The sequence below is a fragment of the Dryas octopetala genome, chromosome 2 (assembly GCF_963921425.1).
Source record: "Dryas octopetala chromosome 2, drDryOcto1.1, whole genome shotgun sequence".
NCBI classification, from domain to species: domain Eukaryota; kingdom Viridiplantae; phylum Streptophyta; class Magnoliopsida; order Rosales; family Rosaceae; genus Dryas; species Dryas octopetala.
The window spans coordinates 13376764-13391379 of NC_141367.1; the positions used below are offsets into that span (position 1 = coordinate 13376764).

The 14616-nt window shown below is 35.9% G+C and overlaps 1 protein-coding gene across 3 annotated transcripts; it reads right to left on the reverse strand.

The window, feature by feature from the left end:
• Positions 1-3381: 3381 nt before the first annotated feature.
• LOC147293239 (protein NLP9-like) lies at positions 3382-14434 on the reverse strand. Of its 3 annotated transcripts, none has more exons than XM_086233084.1 (6): positions 14023-14434; positions 12684-13784; positions 11865-11909; positions 10950-11702; positions 6652-6775; positions 3382-5027 (listed from the first exon to the last, which is right to left on the reverse strand). In XM_086233084.1, exons 2-6 carry the CDS (start codon positions 13644-13646, stop codon positions 3955-3957), a joined length of 2958 nt encoding a protein of 985 aa, XP_086089210.1. In that variant the 5' UTR covers positions 13647-13784; positions 14023-14434; the 3' UTR covers positions 3382-3954. The 3 variants fall into 3 exon arrangements, with proteins under 3 accessions (XP_086089210.1, XP_086089208.1, XP_086089211.1); XM_086233082.1 differs by having other exon boundaries at positions 12684-13787; XM_086233085.1 differs by having other exon boundaries at positions 12684-13806.
• Between the last annotated feature and the right edge of the window lie 182 nt (positions 14435-14616).

A 14616-nucleotide genomic window follows, 5' to 3' on the forward strand; every position in this document is an offset into this window, starting at 1 on the left:
TGCAACTCAGCAGGATATATAAGATCAGTGGGAGCTGTATGGAAATTGCCATTATTTCCTTTTCAGTAATATTACAAATACATTTTGTCGTCTTGACTTTGTTTAATTCATTTTTAGTATTTTCTTTTAATTCAGTTTTGATTGTTAAATTATTAAAGTAATATTAGTTGGATTGCAAAAATGAACTAAAATTAATCATGACTTCATTCTTAGTTCAGTTTTGATATATATTTTCAATCTTATTTGTACTGGTATGATTTTACATGTATCCTGTTATAACATTCAGTTTATATATATATGCAAAGTCATTAGATGGTTTCATCATCTGGACGTGTATGCAGTATGGCATGTTCAATATTTAAGAATTTTGCTTCAGACTCTGAAATGCAAAATATGTAGCAGGACCTAATCCTGAATCTTTTAGTTTTTGAATCAGCATTGAATTGATGCTTGAAAGACCTATGTAGATTATAGCTTGAATGACAGTGATTATAAGATGGTGAAACTAATAATGGTTCCATTGTTCTTGTAGTCTGTCATTTTAAAGTCTTAATTTGACAAGGTTGTTATGAGTGTTTTTGATTCGTAGTGTCAAAGGTCAATTACATATTACTTATAGCATTTGTTGAGTTGTGATAGAAAGTCAGTCCAAGTGGGAGAATGTTAGAACTCATATTGGACTAACTACCTATGCATTAATATTACATGCTCGATATTGCTTGATTAATAAGTAATGACACTATAAACCAAATTCTATATGATAATTGGTTATATTGCTTATGTATTACAAGGCTTGAGTTATGATGAAATACATATATGATATGTATGTTGTTTACTGGTTACTGGTATGGTGTTCTAAAGGTGTTCAGTTTCTACATTTTCCTCACCTTCAACAATGCTTGTAAAATCATAGAACTCTTCACACATTTTATTATTTAAAACTTTTTCTTTATTATATTTGGGATCGTCATAGCAACACTTTATGAAAATATACTCCTTTTAAAATCTTTCCTCCAACGTGCAAGTATGTACTTACTTGGAACTGCCGACACTCCTCTTTCAACCAATTCTTTAATCACATGCTTAATAGTATTCCTCAGTACTCAAATAAACAACATGTGCATTTCATATAATGCAAGTCCTTATTGAACTCAACAATATGACATATAGGACCACTAGTTCTAAGCCTACTACACGAATCTTCTGTGACTTTATGTGTACAAACTGATCCTTCTTATTTATCTTGAAATGAATGACAATACACTGTTGCTTTCAACTCATCCTGAAACTCTTTGAATTTTTTATTCATATAAGCTTCATGAAATTGGGTCTCGAATTTGAATTGACTAAAGAGTTTAATTCAGGCTTTTAAAGAAAGAACGAAAATCATCTTGTTCTTCTTTTTCACTCTTATCTCGCATAGCTGCACCATATTGCTCTACAAAAATCTTCAAACTTGTTTTTTAGTTTACAAATTTGTCAAAGTAAGCATTAATACCTTCACTATGTTGAGTAGTTGACATTCCCGCCCAAAATGTGCTTTTCAAATATATGAGAACCCATCGATGTTTGTCTTTATACAACCCATCTAACCACTCATGTCCATTTAGAAAGTATTTCTCACACATAGTTTTCACCGCTTCTCAAAGTCATCAATTGTTAAAGCTTCATACACCTCATCCAACAAACTATACTTTATGCCTTCGTACTTTTTGTACATCGAAATGTTTTTGGAATTTTTTCCATAATATGCCACAAGCACCATCGATGTTTAACTTCACGAAACACAACCTTAATAACATTTCTTATAGCTCCACATTGGTCTATAATTATAGATTTTTGAGCTTTCCCATTCATGCATGTCTTCCACGTTTCAAATATCCTTATAAATGACTCTATACTCTCACTACATAGCAATCCACAACCCAACAACATAGACTAATCATAATGATTTACCCCAACAAAAGGAGCAAATGGCATATCATATTTATTCGTCAAGCAGGTTGTGTCAAAGGTGACAACATCTCTCAAATCTTCACAAGCTGCTCTACTTCTTGCATCAACCCAAAATATTTTTTTTTTATTGACCTTCTTCATCAAGATCCATTGAATAAAAAAAATTTGGGTTATGAGTCTACATCATAATAAAATACTTATGAAGTGCACATGAATCTCATTTCCAAGTTTCAATTAATCTTCTTTCTTTACTAATGAGGTTTCGTGCATCCTTCTCACTATATTGCAAATTTTCATATCCACCTTGTTCTGTTAATATAGCATGATAACTCTTGGATGGTCGTACACCGGCTTTGTCATTGTCAATCAGTATTCTTTTTGAATGTGGATCTATAGTCCTATACTACCTCATATGTTGTGCTTTAATTTGAGGACATAAATTATGATTGTGTTCAAGATATAATGTGTTCAATTTATAGTTTCCATTTGATTGAAGAATTGCTCGGATACAAACACGACATCATGTAATTTGTGATGAGATTGTCTGTCTTGTCTTATTCTTTGATTTTCCCCTTGATGCTCATGAACAAACAAGTGGACCGGAGCCAAAATTTGAAAGCTAAACTTTAACTTGTAATATCAAATTGAGAATTTATACCCTAAACCAATCACCCATATCAAAAATAGCTCGAAAACTGAAAAATAAAAATGTTGGTCGATCCATCAACCATATAAAGTGGACCAAATTATCACATTTTATTATTTTTTCTGACGTACAATGGTTTTTTTTTTTTAATCATGGAAACTTGTGTACATTATTCAAATTAAAATTAATTTTTTATCCTTTTCCCCACCCAATACACTTACCACACAAAAAATATAGAGATAAATGTTATTTTGCTCCCTAAACTATTATATTTATATCAATTTACTCCTCAGACTTCCAATTTAGAAAATTAAGATACTTGACTTTTCAATTTTGTCAATTGAGGTGATTTTGTGAATTTACTCGCGTTCCATCTAAAACTTCGTTTACACAAAGTCAAATCCCCATCACGAAAAGTCTTTATTGAGGGAAAAATAGTAGTCATGTGCCCATCACTTGTATCAATTTATTAAGGGCCAATTTGGTATTACTGTGTTATGAAAATAATAACTGTCAAATGTACTGTGATTATAATCAGCTATGAGTACATTAGCAAAATTAAAAAAGTTAAGTATCTTAATTTTCCAAATTAGAAGTCTGAGAAACAAACTGATACGAATACAATAGTCTAGGGAACAAAATGACACGTATTCCTATATGAAGTTATATTATTATTATATTAACCAGCTTCTTGACTTCCACAAAAAATTCCTTTGCCTATTTAAATTTAGAAGGGGTCTCACACGGGTAATAATGGATTAAATGTAATCAATCACATATGCTTTATAAATCATGAAATGGCAATTTCTTTTCCTGAAGAACGCAACTGAACAGATAAAACAGTTTGAAGTCGTAGAAATCCTATTTTCTTAAATTAATATATAATATGAACTATACAGACTGGGGATTAAGCCCTGCAGATTAATTCCCCTCTATCCTTTCTATGACTACATCCACTATAACAGATACAGAGCTTATTGTAACATGCATGGGATTTTATGTACGTCATATCTTCCCTTCGCCTGCTTTAGAACTCTTACAATAGCCAACCATGCGCAGAGCATGGCTGTACTTCTAAATGGTCATTGGTTTAACCAATGGAGCAATTTATCCCCAAGAACAGTGATTTCCCTCTGATTTCTGGTGAACAAATAATTGAAAGATAGGCAATAAAGTCAGATATGGTGGTAAAGTCAGATATGGTGGCCATCCCATGCACCCTCCTTCTCACCTCCATGGAAGTACATGACCTCATATGAAGTAGAATCCAGAAAGATAGTGGAAAAAACCTATAAGTAATACTATAAAAGCAAACTTGACATTTACTCTACAGTTGAGCATCCTCCCATCTGTTATAAACCCCCTGCCAAGAAACAATTGCTGCTACCAGAACTGCTCACACCAAAAGGTATATCACGAACCAAGAACTTCACACTACGTGTCCCAATGTCATCCAAAATCTCAAGACACTCGAGCAAATCTTCGTCACTTACTAACATCACCCATTCCTCTTCATCGTCTAGATACTTGAGCTGGAATGTCCCATTTTGCAAGTTCAACCTCTTTGCAACTTCTTCATACAGTTGAAGACACCCCACAGAAGGCTGAAACTTGAACCTGATTGTATCTTCTTTATAAGTAGCTTTCACGATAATTTTTGATTCATTCTCAACACTGCTTGTGTTGACTTTTGGGTGCTTTCGCTCCTCAAAGCTCTGAGAACTTGATGAACAGCCATGCATGGTTGAACCAGAGCCAATTGATGAGTCTGTCACGCTTGAAGAAGTATGCTGGTTATATTCAACAATCCCGTCATCCCCATCTACTCCTGTGTCCATCTCATCAGTAGCAGCCAAGGAGCTTGAGCTCTGAGACACAAAGTGGCAGTCAGAATTCTCTAATCTTAGACACCTCCTGGAAGCATTTTCAGGACAACTTGGAGGCATGGTGTCATGGTTGGTTGGCCGGCATGACATTAAATCTATTCCAGTCGGCTTGGAGTCCATACTACACTTAATCAAAGGGGTATTATGTTTCTTTACCTCGCTCTCATGAGAAGTTGGAATTAGCATACTTCCACCCACACACCCATTCTCTTCCAACTTGATCACCAAATTCTCATCATTATTACAGGACATTGAAGGTACTGAAACTGGATCTTGGGAAACTGGCTCAGCATTCTGAAGAGGCATGTTCTTCTCAGGGAAGAGAATATTTTTCGGTGCATCAAATTCTTGGATGATGGACCCTGTTGCCACAAACCCGCCAGTAGTTGGGTCGTACTTCAATCCTCCCTCCACCCCCTGAACAGAATCAAGCACCGTTTGTATTTTCTTCAATGAACGGTTCACCTTATTTATCTTGCGAGATGGCCATCTTGATATCCCATGTTGTCTGCAGATCCTTTTTAGCGTCGTGGGGCAAACTTCCAAAAGAAAATAAAATGTTAATTAAAGAAATCCTTAAAAATGAATATTACTAAATTCCTCTAAGGTTTAACTTAACAAAGATACTTCAACAAGGGAGCTACAACTGTGTCATAACTCATATCAATATTGAATATAGGTATTCATAAGATACCCCCTCATCAATATCAGGTACTTCATAAACAAAAAAAAAATTTAGAAAATATAATTTTAAAACTTGTATTCACCCACAAAAAGAATAAAAATAAAAATTGGAACCATATCAGATACACTTCATAAATTAGGATAAAACCCTTTTTAGCAAAATATATAGGATGGCTTCATGGCATACATTTTAACTGATGTTTATTTTAGGTTTACTTATGGCATATTATTCCGTCACAACTGTCCAAAAAACAATTATGCATATATGAGCATAACAGAGTCAAGACTCTCTCTCTCTCTCTCTCTCTCTCTCTCTCTCTCTCTCTCTCTCTCTCTCTCTCTCTCTCTCTCTCTCTCTCTCTCTCTCTATGTATATATAGATATATATATATATATATCTATGTGTGCGCATGCATGGTAAGTTTCACAATAGATACTGAACCCAAGGCTTAATAGTACATACAAAAGTATATAAATTTATAGCAGAATTCTACCATCTCTTACTTAAAAATGGTGATGTATCTATCTTATCATATTTGTATCCCATTTATATAGGGAACCAACGTTTGCCTCCAACTTTGATATTCTGCATGCCTTGTGTCTTTTGTGTTTTTTAGTTAACTTCCAGAACTACCCTCAATGCCTTTTTCAACTTCTGACACTTTTTTTTGGCATTGAAATGTTACTATCATAGTTAGGAAAGAGAACAGGACAAGATAGATCTTCTGACTAAGTGTGCTACTAAAGTATACGCTGCCACTGTCTCAGAGGGAGACACCCGGGGCTCTGGGAGGTTGTCGTAGAGGAGAATCTGGGTCAAGGAAAATGGAGGTGTTAACACCCATGATGGAGGGTACATTTTCCTGCAGGCTAGCAAGGAAACCTAATGGATTGACGCTGTTGTGGGCTATCACACCAATCCCAGTTACATTCGATGTTGCTCCAAGCAGCATTAATGGGGGGGGGATGGGTTTGTGGAGCTTGTTGATGGTTGCTGGTGGGTTTTCATGCAGGCATTCATTTGAGGCTACAATGGAATGAGTGACAACCAAGCTAAAAGAAAGTTCCAGAAAGTCGAAAGTAGCATTGAGGGTGGTTGACAAAATTGAACCATTAAAAATAAATGAAAAATCAGACAAAAATAAATAAATGAAAAATATGAAAGTAACAAGAAGAGTGCAGAAGACCAAATTTGGAGTGCGGATATGGCCTCCTTTTATATAACCATACTTAGGCTTTGATGTTAGAATCAATATCTCCCCTTAAAAGAGTACTATGGCCCCTCAGGATTGCTTAACCCAAGGTTATAACAGTAAATGAAGCACCACAGGAACTTTTTCTAGGAATTTTACATAGGCCCATCCATACCTTATTAAAAGTAAATTTAATAATCTCTTTTATTTGACTATTAAAGCATCAATCCTACAATAAGTAGAGTCATTATGTTCAAATATTGGGCACATAAGACAGAAGTCTCACCTCCAATGCTTTTTGCAGCATCCTTGAGACTCCCAGAGAAGTATTGCTGTAGAACACTCAAGCTCACATTTTTCTCTGCTGTAGTTCGCTTTTTCTCCACCTGTCTTTTTGATCCACTCGGAGCCTATACAATGTAGAAGATATTGTTAGAGCTCAAACTAAAAAAAAGTTGTTCAAAATCACACTCTTTGAAATCCAAAACCAATGCCTAAGTCAAATTTAATCCAAAATTAGGACATATGCTATGTGTGAGATTGGTAATTGAATTTCCTATTTTTTTCCCTGACACGCCTTGCCAAAACAATATGGCTTGCCACAAGCAATCTAGTGGCTGCAGATTCGAGTTGCAAAATAACCTCTTGAAACATGGGTATGACTGTATGTCTTACTTTCCCTAGACCCCCGCAATGGCAGGAGCCTTGTGCACTGGACTGGTTTTTTTTTTTTTTTTTACTTTCCTTTTCATGAAAAATATGTTCATGCAGACCTGCTCCACTGAATATGGTGGGATTCACTTCATGAAACTCTATTGTTTCTCAGATAACATAACATACCATTTAACTTCCAAAAGTTACATTCAATGATGTAATTTTGGGGGAGACTTTTAATTCACCATCACTAATGATGAAAAGTGCAAGGTCTCTTTCTTTGACAGATCAAAGCACTAGAAAGCTTCCTTGACAGCATGTACAAAATATTCACTTTGTAAAGCAAAACCTTGCCTTTCATGTCTCACGTGAGAAAAATTAGGGCTGCCTTGCTGGCAACCACAAACAAATACATTTCTTTGAGACTTAAGCATAAGAAAAGTAAAAAAACACCTGTAAAATCTTTTTGCTGAATTATTTTGCTCTATAATGTGGCATACCAAGTGGCTTGTCACCAGAAGGCAGCATCACACACAGTTGGGATGACATCTTCAAAGTTGGAATTAACCTTAACAATAACACATGTATAACACATGCAAGTTGGGTACACGATATCTTGATCTTATGCAATAAGATATGAAAAACCCACCCATTTCCCCCAGAAATCTTGCCTATAACATCAAGTTCAAACATAAAAGTCCTATTTTACTTTGTTTCCTATTGAAATTATCAAAGCTATCATCTTTGAGACTCATATCATGATCATATATATAAAGACAGATATATAAATTTTTAAATGTATGTGTAAAGGTGTATATATAAAGGGTAATGTTCTCTTGTTAGTCTGGGATGTTATGTTGTCAAACCGTCAATTTAGACCGCACAAACAAGAATTTACATAATCAATGGTTCAGATTTACAGTCTAACAACATAACATGCTAAACTGTCTGGAAAGAGAACATCTTCATACATATAAATGTATATATCCAGACTATATATGAAAGCCAAAAGCCTTAAGGCCAAATAATGATCAATCAAAATAACCTTAAATTATGAGAATATTTAGGAAAATTAGAGATATTGAATAATATTAATAAACCCCATCATAACTATGTCATGATATTTAATTGACATGGCTCCTATATCATCAAACATGGGCTTCACCACCGACCTAGGTTTAGATCCCATTTTGTTGTATTTTGAAACTAGTTGATGACTCAGCAAGATGGGCTCATATAAAAACAACAATTTTTGGCCCATAAGGAATTTTCCTTTTTGTTGTTATAAACTGCATAGAACAATGAATGAAGTAGATATTATTGTTTTTTTGTTGAAGGAAAACTGAAACCATAAGAGAGTTCAGGAAAGGTTTACGAGCAATGCACATAAACATTCTATATATATGTCACCATGTTGTGACCACCGTCGAGCACTCAGTAGTGTAAAATTTTGCAACATCGAGCGCTCAATGCTGGTTTGTCAGCGTTTATGTTATGGTTTAGTTCTGGGATTTTGGGCTCCAAAACCTTAACATAACGCTTTCAAGACCATTCTATACCCTAGGAAGGGATACAGTGAACCCATCAGGGTATACCCTCAAATCCCGGCGGAGGAAGCAGAGCTCACCTGTTTTAAAAAAAATCTTTGTCAAGCACTCAACGAAGCAACCGAGCGCTCGGTGGCACGTTCGCTCTTCCGCACTTGATCGAATCTATATATATATATATATATATATACAGGGGCCTTCCAATAAGGGATGTTAAATAAGGGATCCCCCTGTGGGGCCCACACGGGTCGTTTTGTGTCGATCGAAACTGTCCATTTTTTACATCTTCATTGATAAATCATCCATGTAAAAAATTAGTCAAATCGAAGACCGTTAAGATATCTAATTAGGATTAAACAAATGGACGAACAACAATATCGTCTATAAACACTTAAACTTTGACCGCTTAATCAAACGGGTAAACGGTTTCCGATTTGGCTGATTTTTTGTATGAATGATCTATCAATGAAGATGTAAAAAATAATCAATGAAGATGTAAAAAATAGACAGTTTGGATCGACACAAAACGACCCTAGTGGGCCTCACAGGGAGATCCCTCATTTAACACTAAATGAGGGATCTCTTATTGGAAAGCCCCTGTATATATATATATATATATATATATAAGACTAAGACTAATGTTTACAATGCGCTAGAAAAGAAAAGAATGTAAACAATTATTCCCCCAACAACATTCCTCAAGCAGCAAAAGATTATACTATTACTATGTAACTTTCCAAGAAGGGATAATAAGGATAGCCACTTAGCAAAACCAAAGGACCCTTGGAAGTTTCCATATTTAATTTAGAATATCCATGAAGATATTTAATTCACAGATTTCTTTAAGGTATCACCAACAGTATGATACATAAGGATAATGTCATCTAAAACGACCTAGTGTAGATATTGCTATGATCTATATTTCATACTCTTCTAAGCAATAGTACTAATAATTTGTCTCTACAAGAGATTGTGGCAATGAGGTGTGTTATCAAGGAAGGGTTCCACAAATTGATTACCTATTCTCTCAGGTGGAGACTAAACTACACTGAACTATGGTCAACCCAGAAGTTCCTAATCTTTAATGGCACCAAAGAGATAATTATCTTGATATTATATCTCGCAGCTTCTCATTAATTTCTTTCAGACAGCCAATTTAAAAGATAACAATCTTGCCAGAACAGGGCGAACAACCTGATGGGATTTCTTGGTTCTACAGCATTTGTGTGCTTCAGCCACTGAGATTATTTCAAATTATATCTTAAGGTATTTTATTTTTCAATAAAGTTGTAGTACAAATGGACAGTAAACTTCCCTTTTTCTCTTTAACCTTTATTTTTTTAATAATATTTTCCAATTTCACCTCTACTAAGTCTTCAGCTAGGAAGCACCGATACAGATACGATACCGATACGCGATACGGCAAATCTCCAAAAACCATAGCACGGATACAGCTGTGATACGTCAATTAAAATAATATATATATATTTATACTTTAAAAAAATAATTAAAATGACAAATATAAATATAGGTATTTTGTTTATCTTCTTACTTCTCTATCTTCTCCTCTCTTCTCTCTCTATTTCAATCAAAACACAGCAGAAACCCTACCCCATTTCACCTTTGGTTTTGTCGAACTGAGAGCAACTAGAAATTTGACCCACAAAGTTTTCAATTTTTTATGAGACGACCCCTGTTTTTTAAAATAAAATTGCAAAAATACCCCAGCCGTATCCCTGCAAGTATCCAAGCCGTATCGGAAAGTCAAACGGCAGAAAAGTCATCGGATATGGCCAAATCCGTATCCATACGTATGTAGCCGTATCGATGTTGTATCGGTGCAGTTGGGAGTATCGGATACTGCATACCCCATATGCTTGAAGTATCCATGCTTCCCAGGTCTTCAGGTATCCCAAATTTGTTTAAAAAATAGAATATACATGTGATGATTTGTAATTTCACTTAGCAAGTAACAGTAAAATCTTAAATCAAGTCTCATCAAGATATTTCCAAGCCAGACAAGAGTAACTAAAATACCATCACACCAGAACCAATGCAAATAGGACAAGAATACCAAGCAGAGTTAGGTCATCAAGAAAAAGAAACAAAGCAACTATATACTATCTAACCACAAAGGCAGTAAAAAGCTTTTGACAATGAAAATTATCCCCTGAAAAAAATGTAACACACATTCAACCAGCATCCTAGTATCAAGAGATAGATAAACACAGTAGGGTCATATGAGGTGCCAGATCACTAACAAAAACTCAATTAGACAAACAAATATGCCACCGTTGTTTTAGATTATTAAACTATAAATTTCTTTAAAGAAACTGAAACAGGTGAACTATCTACTAATGTTGTTCTTTTATAAAAGAAATACCTGTTCAGGAGGATTATCTGCTTCATTTCCACCATTTCTTCTATTAAATACATTAGAGGGTATCTTCTCCGTTGACTTCAATTCACCATCTGTTGATGTTGTCTGAGAATTTCTCCTGGAAATAGGTGGTTTATTTGGGATTGCTCCCCTCTGAAACCCAGTGTTGGAGTCTTCTACTCCAACTAATTCTGCATCTAAAACTGTCCTTAAACTCTTACAGATTCTCTGCATGGTACTCGAGAGGTTGTTTAACAAAAGTTGCTGTTCTGGACTCCCCTTCATATTAACAGGGAGAAAAAACTCTAATATATAGTCATCATCACCAGTGTAAGTGCTCCTTAGCCTGATTGCAACAGCGGCATTTAAACCAAACTTGCGTGCATGATGAACAAGTGGATACTCATATATATCATACACCTTAATATCATTAATGAAGAAGGGATGATTTGATTGAAGTGCTTTCCCAGCAATACCATCCCCTTCCTCAAGGTGATGTTCTGCACATGCACGCACAAAGCCTTGCATCGTTCTGTCATTTACATAACAAGCTGTTTCCTCAATGCATAGTATACATTTCTCATCTGAACTTGTAACACCCTCTTTGACACGCACTCTTATAATTTCATCACCAGTGCCCTCATGGTAGTAACAAGGAATCCAGGTTAGAGCCAATGGCAATATATGTGCATGACATACAGCTCGTAAGACATCAGTTATTTCAGTTAAAGCAGCTCTTTGGTTCATTGACAGGCACTGCAAGCAATAAATTTCCTTATAAGGAGGGCAGAAAATCTAAGGTAAAAATTATTGCAAACTTTGCTTCCTCATATTTTTCTTCCTTTTTTTTTTTTGGGTTGCACAGGGGATAAGCGTTGGAGAATAGACAAGAAATAATTAACACATTTTGATGTATACCTGGGGAAGAAGTCGAAGAGGCACACTGGTCCTCAAATTCACAGCCTGCAAACAATTGTCATCAAATTACATTTCATGATTATACTTGAAACACCCTAACAATAACACATGTGAAACATAGGGTGATGCAATTTCTGCTGGAACTTGGGAAGCACCCTCACAAGAATTAGTACAGGTGCTGAATCATAAGCATTCAGATACCCGTGCATCAAAATGGAGGTGCCCTTGGCTAACTGACAACTATGAGGCAGTTTCAAATTCCAAAGACAAATGCAGAGGAACAAATTCTATACATTCATTACTCTAGTAAATTTTAAGCTTTGGATTAATATAATATCCATACCAGCATGACAGACTAAAATATATGGCATCTAACAATACAATAAGACGTGTAAAAATAATGTAGAGATCCTAAGAGAAACCTTTGGACTCCTATCTAACAAATCGATATCTTTTCCTTGGATCCTAACACCATATCATAAACTGTCAAAAACAGGAGACAACTTCTAATCAGAACTTTTCTCATTGTTCCTTTATCCCTCAGCGGGTTGAACAATTTTGAAGACTGTTTAGAGCATTTGTTGAATGATATTTGACCACAGGCTCCTTCCTTACAGCTACTTATTTTACTAATATGAACCTATGATTGGGATCAATCAGTTATGTATACAGTCTGTGTGTGTATTTCAAACCAGAGGTACCATTACCAAGGAGGGATGAGAGAGAGAGATAGAGAAAGAGAGAGAGAGTGACAGAGCCAGAGAGAGAGAGAGACAGAGAAGCTTTCTTGTTGCATACAACATGGAGAAAGAAACTAACCTGGAGTACATCGCAAACTATTTCCATCTCTGTATCAAAATTGGGTTTCTCTTTTGTACTGACAAGTTCCAAAACAGCGCAGCATGACATTTCAGGGTCAAGATCAAAAACAGGCAAGGCAATTGATCCACGGACCTGATGGTTAGCTGCATGCTCCACCCGCAGGTACTCAGCCTTATTGTAATAACTAACATTTGAAGTCCACTCTGGAACTTTGGAGACAAATACACGGCCAGGAAGCCCCAAGATAGAACCCTGTTTTTCTTCTGCAGAGAATGTAAACATCCTTGAAATTTCACGATACCCGGTAAGTATATGGTCGAGCAAATAGGGTTGCTCACAAGTGCTTAAGAGGTACTGATCACCATGCTTCATGGGAACCCATAGTTGTGCCAAAATACCCCCACCAGAAGAATCTTTAAACAAGGACAATGCCTTGAGCATCTTCTCACTAAGTGACCATCCAGGTGGCCTGGAGATCATATAATTTGACATATCCATGACATTATTCTGTTGAAAAGATCTATTATTTGGTTTAGCAGCTGAGGCATTCGCATCATGAGAATCAATTGACACCCCACATTGGGGGGTGTCCATTGGTTGAAAGACAATTTTGTTTCCACAATTAAAAGAACTTCCAGCCACATTGAAAGCTCCACCACCTTCAGTCACAGGCAACGCCCCACTGTTTTGTTCTGCAAAGTTCAAGGCATCCAAAGGCGCATAAGTAGCTGAAGGACATGATGACACCCCTAAAGAGGCTGAAATCTGATCCATTGCTTCCGGGCTGCTGCACCATCCAGCAAAAGTATCAAAATTCATAAGCTCGGAAATGTTATTAAACATATCCTCTGAAATCGAGTTCCTCGTTCCAACTTCAAATGAAGCCAAATTCTCCACCTGAGCTCTGGAAGATACCCAACGATCACTCCCCTTCTCTTTAGAAGAAAAGTTGTATTCCATCTTCAACTTAAAATTGATTCCAAATAAAAATGACCACTGTTACACCAAATAGCAGCTGCTCAAGAAAATTCTTCATTCCCTATCATCTTCCCCTACAAGCATATCGCTTTCAGTATTCATCATTACTTTGCCTTTCACCTTCTGCAGACAAAGCCAAGATCTATAGGATCAAAACAACCCAATTCACAACAAAACAAATATTACCAATTCAACCACCAAAAACCCTGCGGTGCCCAAAACACAAAATTACACTTCCCATTGTTCCCACATGTAATATTCAATATATTAAACAACCACACCGACGTGAAATTCAAATATAACAATTATATCTCTTGGCTTTCTATAAATAGCAGTAAAAGAAATCACAGAAACTGACCTCAAAGTGATAATATCAATATCTGCCGACGTCGAAACCGCCGCAAATTGCTGAAATAAAACGCCAAAGCTTTCATTCAGCAATAACACAGAAAACCCATTCCAAAGTCAACCTTTTACTCACAAGTATGTGAGGGTTTCTATCTCTATGTGTGTATTATATGTGGCTAGGCCAAAAATTGCCGAAATAAAGCCAAATTACACTGAAATTCAGACCAAAATTCAGTGCTCCAACTTGAAAACCCAAAATAGTAACTTTCTGAGCATCCACCCAAATTAAATATCCATAGAAACATCACAAACCCCCTCGAAACTTGGCCAGTCCGTACTAAATTCCAAGTTCTTGAAAGTAAGAGAAAATGAGTGAGTCAGACAAGGAGACTTCTGATTACTGTAAAAGGAAACCCTAGGTGTTAGTGGGTGGCGTTAACAGAATCATACAATTGTTGTTTTATTTACCAGAAATAGAAAGGCTGTGCTTGGAAAGTTGGAAACAGTGGATGATGTGTACCAATAGACTTATAACACGTGGCTTAAATACAAAAATGATTACGAACTTTACACTGATTTTCAATTTGATCCACTAATTTTAAAA

What these genes read in the sequence shown, in the direction of transcription:
- LOC147293239 (XM_086233084.1), bottom strand. Translation starts at nt 13,646, where the DNA reads ATGGAATACAACTTTTCTTCTAAAGAGAAGGGGAGTGATCGTTGGGTA. An exon ending in CTCTTCGACTTCTTCCCCAG is followed by an intron (nt 11,703 to 11,864) that starts GTATACATCAAA and finishes TATTGCTTGCAG; the next exon opens with TGCCTGTCAATGAACCAAAG. An exon ending in CAGATAATCCTCCTGAACAG is followed by an intron (nt 6,776 to 10,949) that starts GTATTTCTTTTA and finishes TACATTGTATAG; the next exon opens with GCTCCGAGTGGATCAAAAAG.